The 10187-nt window shown below is 34.7% G+C and overlaps 1 protein-coding gene across 1 annotated transcript; it reads left to right on the top strand.

Moving 5' to 3' along the window:
* The first annotated feature begins 6606 nt into the window (after window positions 1-6606).
* On the top strand, window positions 6607-8838 carry LOC128995718 (uncharacterized). Its single transcript, XM_054420735.1, has one exon. The coding sequence runs from the start codon at window positions 6607-6609 to the stop codon at window positions 8836-8838; it is 2232 nt and encodes a 743-aa protein (XP_054276710.1).
* The last annotated feature ends 1349 nt before the right edge of the window (window positions 8839-10187 follow it).

Here is a 10187-nt window from a genome sequence, read left to right as displayed (position 1 = left end):
AAATTATAATTTAGACATTATTTTATTGATTAATATATTAAATCAACAACCGAATCTAATTGAATATAAATATTCAAAGAGCCCTCCTAAGCCAATAACGATAAATTCAGTACCAGTTGACAATTGGTGACAATAACACTTCAAACAAAATTAGAGGAATCCTAAACAAAGTTTTAAATGGGATTAAAAGTTCATCAGATTTCATTTATGGTAATAATAAATAGTTAGGAAATGTAATTTGTTACTACAAATGTTAATGAAGCATATTGAAAACTAGTTACACTTTACTTGATTATTATAACAAATCCTTTACCGAACAAAACTAGTTGCCAAAGAGTTTAGTTTGCAATATATTTTTGTGGAATTCAGTTACATAAAGGTTATTTTAGTTTATTGTACATAGTATATTACTAGTGTTAAGGTAAAATAAATTAACTACATTAAATTAGTTCATAAGTTGCGACACTTTTGCCAAAAACAAAAAATAAATGTAATATATTTACCATGATACAATTTTAAAATATTGTCGTATTAATAATTTGATTAATTCGTACTGTAAGTATTGTATAATATGTGGGGTTTATTTGATTGTTTATGATATTTTGTTTATAATAATGAATTGTGTTCAGGTACTACATTCTTAAATATTTACAATAGGATAATTAGTTTACTTGCAGTAGATAGATTCAATGGCAATACTTCACTTGCCTTTTACCTTACTACAATTAATTATATTTGACAAATTATGGAATTAAAATTAAAATATTTTTAATCTTTACACACAAACTTGAATGTAACATTGTATCTTTTGTATAGTATATTTTTGAAAATAAAAAAATGTAATAAAACTATTAATGCAAGGTGTTTTAGTGGCCTTTACTTTTTGAGAAGTAATTTTGATAAAGGAACATATTTACATTCTATATTTACCTCCTTGCTCACCCGAAGACGGGATCAGATTCCATTTTAAAATGGCCTCCATAATCCTCAAAAACCATGATAATTAATATATATACATTCGACAAAAACACAGTCAAATTTATACTATTTGATTATCTTATTACTAATGAGGTGTCATTCAATAGTTCGATCTAGCTAAAGTAACTAAAACAAAATTAGAGAGCAGATTTTACAAAGATTAACCTTGTAAAGATATTTTGACGCTTTATTTTAATCCTTTTGAATCCCTACGGTGGGACTTGTATGGTAATTATTTTGAAGTATATATTATTTGGTTCCCTTGGATAAAAAATATTTTGAGCTGCCAGCCCGCAGTTTAGCATCTCTGTCCTTTAATGGCGTCTTGTGATCTCCATTATTATACTAATGAACTAAATTTAAAAACACGTTTTTAAAAACATCTATTTTACAAATACGGTTAATTTTACGGTATTTACTCACGGGAGGTATAGAAGAGGCTACGATGACAGCTGAGGGCTTCTTATTAGCTGAGGGAACGCCATTACCGTAACAAAACGATCTATAGCCATCGGCTTCGGTGGTCTAGTGGTTAGCGTGCCGGGCTGAAATACTGTAGGTCCCGGGTTCGAATTTCGCCAATGGCATTAACTTTTTGTCCAAGATTTTTTTTTATTTTCAGCAAGTTTGGTTGGTTTGGTTTGGTTATTACAGTTTAATTTTATTATTAAGTCATTATACAATTTTAATTGAGCAATTTCTAGTTTTATTTTATAAACAGAATTATTTTTCCGATTACTATAAACTTTTGTTATATTATTTCTTTATCAGCAAGTTTGGTTAGTTCGGTTAGGTTATGATAGTTTAATTTTATAATTAAAAATTAATAAAATTGAATTTTAGGCATTTATAATTTTATTTTATGAACAGAACTATTTTTGCGATTAGTAAACCTTCATTGCCAAAGTGCTTTTTACTACAGCGCTGTTCACGGAGGAATTTTGAACTAAATGCCTCATTTGTACCTCCCCTAAGTCAGACCCGACATTACTCAGCTACACTTTTGATTGCAACAAATCAAATAGGATGTTTTGCAATGGTAATTGATGTGTCTGACACTATATGATCACACCACCATCGAAAATACGTAGTTTCATACAAAAAGATAATTAGCTATCAGTTAATTAGATATCAGCTGTTTACTTACAGCTGTTGTAAGTTTTGGAGTCATTTGTAACAGTTATACATAATCTTTAAGCAAGAGTCGAGGTCCTCTTAGTGCTCAATAATATATACTAGTGGTCGTCCTGTGGTCGAAACTCGACCAAAAATAATTAATGTACAGACTACTATATTTTCTCCCCACACTGTAAATAAAACATGTGATTGGGATTTCCTCCAATTGTTTTGATTTTCTGTTTACATTTTGTTGTTATTTCGTCACCATCATGGCAACCCAGTTGGTCCATGTTAATTTTTTAAAGTTTTCAAATTCGTTTTTTGTGCTTATTTTTTAGCCTATTTTAATTTATAAAGGGATTCTGCACATCTACAGGCAAATATCTTTCTAACAGTATGCGTAGATTTTCCCTGCGATGCACACGAGCTGAGAAAAAAGGTTTTAAAGAAACATGCTTGCCTATTAATATATAGATAGATGTATAAAATGTAATACAGCAAATATGAATTTACTCTGATTTGTTTTAAGATCGATTATTTAACAGAACATTGATAAATCGATTGGATAAATTGATTTTAGAATAGTCTAACCTAACCTACAAACTAAAAACAGCGTTTGGTGAATAAGTTGCGCCTTGCTTTTGTAAACGCAATTTAGATACTGAGTTCAAATTGCATCTCCGATTTTTAAGGCGATGATAAATATCTGTCGCGGCATCAACTTTGCCAAACTGGGGCAAAGGTTGAGGTATAATATAAGGATTTAAGTATTTGATTTTTACCGTATATTTTTGGATTTTAGGTTAGGAAAACACTGTAACTTACAGCTTTGATTAAAAAGTAAAAAAAAAAAACAACTTTTAAATATAGTGTCACACACTTTGGTGCGTATTTTAAACTGAATAAGAATGCAAGGGAGTGTAGAATGGAGTGAGATATTGCTTTACTACTGACTAAGATCAGCTGTTTTTTTTAGATACAACCATTTATTTTATGATAAAATTAAGAACAGCTGATTCAAGGGGGGTTTCAAAAGCCTGTAGCCTAGTTTTGAAACTAAATTGGACCTATTATGCGCTCCAAAGAAGCGACCTAATTTTTGACTATTTTTTTATAATATTATTAATCTAATTGTTGTTCTATAATTTGTTTGCACCTGTAGAAAAACATATAGGCTCTTGCTATTAAAACTCAAAACATTAATAAGCTAATAATGGATAAATGATTGGAAATCGTATTAGTTTTGAACCGAACTAACCTATAATATTATATAACAAGAGGTGTCTCTCTTTCCATAACGCAAAAACCTCTGGAAAAAAATCAACGTACCCAAAATGATAACCTAATTACGATTCTATATAGATCTGAAATAGAATATAGATCTGAAATAGAATATAGATCTGAAATAGAAATACTGATTGTTCTCTTATAACAATAACAATAAAATCAACATGTTAACATGATTCACTTCATTTAAGCATTTAAAAAGTGTTCATTCTGCAAAACCATTGACTGTATTAAAACTCAGAGGATTGTGTGAAAATAATTGGTACAATTAATATTATTCCTTTAAACAATCGCAGTAAAATGAAGTTACTTTAAAGAAGCAGATTTATCCGATGCGAAGCACTGTCATTGGGCAAATAAAATATTATACATCGAAACGAATTAAAATACTCGTAAACAAACCTCTATAATATTCTTGCACAAAATCATTATTTGTAAACACCTATTAAAATTTCATAAAAAATATTTCTAGCGAAGCACTCTCCAATGGTTTGCTATAGGTCAAAAGTTAACCCATTGATCTGTGGTATTTGCGAACAGCTGTATCAACGTGCATAGACAGGTTTACTTTCTGTAGTTTTCACATATCAATCAGTGTTACCAACTGACTTCTCTTTGAAGCGCAAGTTTAACGTGTAACACAGAGATGTTACAGACCAGTTCCACGAAGCAGGGAGGGACGAGAATAGCAGACGATATTACCCACCCGGTGAATGTTGATGTTAAACGGAGGTCGAATTTTGGTCCGGTTGGGAGATCGGTTGTTGATTAATCCATCTTGTAAGATACAATGAAAGATCCAAAACATGTAAATCGCATCCACACATTCTTTGTCATAGTAAGGGAGCCGGAAGACCGAATCATGATGTTGTATGGAATACAGATTTTTGAAATTAATTATACTCAATTGTTTTTGTTGAGGTGGTTAAACAAATCTAAAACAGGCATACACATGGTTTACAAATGACATTAGTTCACTTACGAATGATATACGTCTACTAAGTAATCACTGTATCTGTAAGATACTACTGTAAGCTAAGCTACTGTTTACGTACAGCGTAGCACTGAAACTGAATGTAGGAACCATTTTACTTTAGGCCCTACTCTAGTTTCTTTTCAATTACCTGTTTCTTTCTCTTATTATTTAACATGTCCATACTGTAGTTATGAACCAATGTCATTTTACTAAAAACCCAAGGTAGCATTTAAAATTTAAAATCCATTTTGTATTTATCTGTAATATCCGTAACATATTCTTATATTGAACCTTTTTAGAGCAATACGTCGGCTTAGGACCGGTTGGAAATGAGGAGAAAGTATTCAAGGTACAGTAAACCCTTATCATGATACCATAAAGATATTTACTTTGTTTCACCCGTGCAGTCATTAAATAACAAAATTAAGATTTCACCAAGGTTTTTCTTAATTAGGAAGCACTTCCTTATAAAGCGTACCGAATCGCTCCCTGAATAGCGTGGTCATTTTGTATACTAAATTATTTAATTGATTGAGGAAGAAACTCAGTTCGTTTGGATTACTGAGGGATGAAATGGTTTGAAGTAACATCTCGTATATACATTGTTTTTACTATGAACTCCAACATTGCCGTTTTAACTCTGCAAGCCACATCTGCCATCTGGCTTCGCCACTCTTGAGCGTGATAAACTGGGCGATGGAAACACTTTAACACGGTTATCACCACTAGACAAGATCGAAGACCCGTCAATGGGAGGTGTGAAGAAGCGAGGGGGTGATGGGAGGGGGGAGGGGGTGTCGAGAGGCGCGAAACACGGGCGACGGAGAAGATAAGCAGACGACGTCAAGGGTCATGTTCACACCTAGAGTCTGTCTTGTGTCTTGACCTCAGTCTGGTTGTGTTTTTGCCACCAGACAAATGTCTGAGCTACTGTAGAAGACAGCCAGCGAGTCTAGGTCGCAAAACGAGAGGGTGCCGAGTGGTTAGCAGTAGAATTTCGATGCGATAGGAGTGGGTTCCCCGGGTTATGTGCAGAAGTTTGAGAGTTTAGGCTTTCCATTGACAGCGTTATCAGAGTTATCACTGGCGTAAGAAAACCTTTGAAACATTTGTGGTCAATTACTGATTTCTGTCGAGTACCGAGTTTGTAGACAAGCTAAACTTAAAAGACAATTGACTGTTAGCTTTTCACCGACTTTGTAACCAAGTCTAACAGGACAAATAGCACATTTTAGTTTCATTTACGTTGCATAACTCATACAATTATTAAATACCCCCGCCGCAGCAAACCTGCAGACTAAGCGAATTTCCATTTGACTGATTGGATTTACACTGAAATGTCTACTTAAAAATATAACATATATTCCCGATTTAAATAGAATTAGTTTAACAAGTAGGCTACTTAGGTTTGCTGCATCAGGGAGGGTAAAATTTTTTTTTTTTTTTTTGTAAAATGTTAATAGTTAGTGTTTAGTATCATGATTGTTAATTGTTTTATTTATGTTCTTAGTGTAAGTAATATTGTAAGCAAATAGTTAACCAATTCATATCACATGTGTTGTTAAATTCTAACGTACTTCCTGCTATTCATGTCACTTGTCGGCGTTAAACAGTCATAAACATCGTCCTTCTGCGAAAGGACGGACCCTTCCTCACCAGTTCTTAGAAATCTGTAACCACATACTGAGTGAGGGAGGAGTCTTTTGTCAGGGTGTTATCGAGCGACATTGTTCGTTTACCATAGCTTGGGATAGGACGTGTGAGGCAGATCCCTCCACGTATTTCATTAGTTTAGTTCATCAATAGTACATTCGCATTAGTTCATTATAGCAATTTATTCATCACAGTTCATTTATACAGTCCACTAATATCAGTTGTTCATTTCCATATCAATAAATTCATAGTTCGTTTTTAAAGTGTCAGTTCTTTTTTTGTTACCAAAACATTGGCGCATCACGCGCCGCAACATGGTCCATCGAGCCGCGATTATGTATCAGTGATCGCGTGGAACAATCGTACCGTACACATTATAGTTTCGTAGTCGGAACGTGTCGAGCCGTCTCCGTCGCGACTTCAGTGAACAGTTCGTCTTCAAGTGACTCAGTGACCAGTGACTTAGTGTCCAGGGATTTAGTGTCCAGTGATTGGATTAACTCAGCTGCAGCACCGTAAGTCATTATCAACCTCATCACGTTCTGCTTCAAACAGCATTCATCTCTTTACAAGCCTATTTGCACACAAAGAATATGACAGAACAGCAGTTAAAAACATTATGCCAAAAGCGAGGACAGACCAAAGCCAAGCTTACTAGATTTAAAAAGTATGTAGATGCAATAGTAGATAATGACTTGTCCCAGTTAAAAAGTAGACTAGCCCTATTTCAACCTCTTGTACAAGAATTTGAACAGATACAAGGAGACATAGAACTTCTTGATTCTGAATCAGATCACGAAGCTGAAAGGGAATCGTTTGAAAACACTTATTTTGAATTGATTGCCCAAGCAGAAGCTCTCCTCACTGACAACCAACCAATTTCAACCCCATCTAGCTCGGTAGTTTCTAATAATTCATCAATTAGTGTAAAGTTGCCTACTATAAAACTCCCTACATTTGGTGGAAAATACGAGGAGTGGACATCGTTCCAAGAAATATTTCATTCTCTCGTCCATGACAACACGTCACTAACAGACACACAAAAGTTTCATTACCTCAAAACATCACTTCACGGTCCAGCTATCAGCGTCATAGAATCCTTAGAAGTTACCTCAGTAAACTACACGACTGCTTGGTCCCTACTTAAGGAAAGGTTTGAAAATAAAAGAATCCTCATCAACAATCACATAGCTTCTCTATACAACATCAACAAAATTGAAAGGGAATCTGGATTAGAGTTAAGATCATTAATAGATTCTGTAAACAAGCATTTACGTGCTCTAGAAAACCTAGGTCATCCAGTGCAAAGTTGGGATACTTTATTGATATTTACATTGACCAAGAAGCTTGACCACCCTACACTTAGACTTTGGGAGAGCCACATTGTATCGTCAGATGTACCAACATTCTCAAATTTCATAACATTCCTAAAATCTAGATGTCAAACATTAGAAGCAATCGACTTGAATCATAGCGATCAATCCACTAGTCCATATAGTCATAGCAACAAAATGCTACATCACAATAGACATAACACCATAAGCAATAGTCATAGCAAGCAGTCAAGTGGTAGTCCACATAGTTATAGCAACCAAATGCTACCTCACGTCAGACAACACACTACTCTAGTTACCAGCAGCAGTAGTGTAACATGTCCATATTGCAATGGCAATCACAAGATATTCCAATGTAATCAGTTCAAGTCACTGAAGCCCACAGACCGGTATTCCAGTATCAAGGAGCTAGGTATGTGCATAAACTGCTTCTCAAAATCACACAAAATTAAAGACTGTCAAGCAGGAGCCTGCAAAGTGTGTAACAATAAACACAACACAATGTTACATTTTGACTCGGACACTGAAAATCATCACATCATCGACCAATCTACAGAAGAACAACCAAACAATCATAGTACATCTTTCATGACAACAACACTTGCATCTCACTGTGACAACCTTCAAGTAGTACTACCCACTGCATTGGTCGACGTAGAAGATAATGAAGGCAACAAGCACCAATGCAGAGTACTATTAGATTCAGCTTCACAATCTAACTTCATCACAGAAAACATGGCAGATAAGTTAAGATTGCACAAACACAAAACGTCTACCATCGTAAGTGGGATCAGTGAACAACAGGCAAACACTTCTAGCTCTGTCGTCTGCAAACTTCATTCTCAACACACAGCTTACAAGACTTCAATAGACTGCCTAGTAATTCCAAAAATCACCCATCACCTACCACGTATAGAGATGAACACGGACAACTGGCAGATACCACCATCATTAAACTTAGCAGACTTTCGATTCAACACACCTGGTCCGATCGACATGCTTATCGGGGCCGAACTATTTTTCCATCTCTTGAACATAGGACAAATGAGGCTGCACCAAAATGGACCACTTCTTCAGAAGACATCTCTTGGATGGGTCGCTTCTGGAAAAGTTAAAACAAATCACAGTCCAACTCTACGTTCACACTGTCACCTCACCGTCAGCAACTACGGAGATATGTCTACACCTCATTCTGTCAACGCTACCAACTTAGGGAGGTCAGTGGATCAGCAATGGAGATCACAAGCCTCCAACTTCCATTCTAATCAGCGGGCGATCATCAGAGATGACAACCGACACTTCACCAGTGGGAAACTGCGAGGTCCATTGACGTCCATCCCGGAGCCGACGGCAAGGTCAGGGTGGCCACAGTCAAGACAGCAACAGGGATCTTCAAAAGAGCCGTCAACAAACTCTGCGTCCTCCCCATTGAGCCCAGTGATCCTGTGTCATGTGTCAACCCAAATGGTCAATCAGAGTGAAAGTGAGTGATCAGTGTTGCACTTCATGTATATAGTGTAGTAATATTTCATGGTAGTCTAGTTGTAGTTGTTTAGTCGTCTTATTTATAATTATTTCAATTTCATTCGTTGCATATTTATTCATGTATTAACAACACAGCTTAAGTTAGGATTTAAATCACGTTATAATGTAAAATATCAATTTTTGCAATTATGTATTCATTGGTCAATATTGGATGATTTGGATATCAATCAATCGTGTTTAGGATTAGTTAAACAATGTAGTCATTTTTAATATTTGTGTAAATGTGTTCGCTCAAGTAATTTGTTCAACAAATTGTTGCATTTCTGTTATTAGTTTGTTTCATAATCAATGAATGTGTATAGTCATTTTAGTAATTCAATTTGAGCCTTTAGTACGAGTTTCATTTTTTGTTAATTGTAACTTCAAACTGCTTTAATTTCACTTGATGATCATTTTATAAATCGTATGTTTGTATAGCGTTTTACACATTATGTCATATTATTATAGCTTCATTAGTCTTAGTCTATAGTAATTGATTGATTAGTCTCCCCTTATAGTCAACATTCAAGGTTTTTATTTGCGTATCATCGCAATTGCCATTTTCATCGAATTGTTTGTAATTGCCCTTGTACTGTAATATATCAATTTTATTGCATTTAGGTTATAATCATTCAATATTTAAATAGTTGAAAGCATTCCCACTTTCAAGGGGGGAGAATGTTTAGTATCATGATTGTTAATTGTTTTATTTATGTTCTTAGTGTAAGTAATATTGTAAGCAAATAGTTAACCAATTCATATCACATGTGTTGTTAAATTCTAACGTACTTCCTGCTATTCATGTCACTTGTCGGCGTTAAACAGTCATAAACATCGTCCTTCTGCGAAAGGACGGACCCTTCCTCACCAGTTCTTAGAAATCTGTAACCACATACTGAGTGAGGGAGGAGTCTTTTGTCAGGGTGTTATCGAGCGACATTGTTCGTTTACCATAGCTTGGGATAGGACGTGTGAGGCAGATCCCTCCACGTATTTCATTAGTTTAGTTCATCAATAGTACATTCGCATTAGTTCATTATAGCAATTTATTCATCACAGTTCATTTATACAGTCCACTAATATCAGTTGTTCATTTCCATATCAATAAATTCATAGTTCGTTTTTAAAGTGTCAGTTCTTTTTTTGTTACCAAAACATTGGCGCATCACGCGCCGCAACAGTTAGTAAGAAATAAAAACATTTTCCAAATTTGATCAAAATATGTTCATAAACAAGCAAACTACAACAGTTTACTTATTCTCCATAAGAATAACATGGGAATTTTAAATTTACAATTTTTTTGAATTTTCTCTGTA

Source organism: Macrosteles quadrilineatus, unplaced genomic scaffold (genome assembly GCF_028750875.1).
Source record: "Macrosteles quadrilineatus isolate MER2022 unplaced genomic scaffold, UCM_ALF_1.0 Scaffold_5__1_contigs__length_97177068, whole genome shotgun sequence".
Classification (NCBI taxonomy): Eukaryota; Metazoa; Arthropoda; class Insecta; order Hemiptera; family Cicadellidae; genus Macrosteles; species Macrosteles quadrilineatus.
This window is presented reverse-complemented; position numbering and strand designations above follow the sequence as displayed.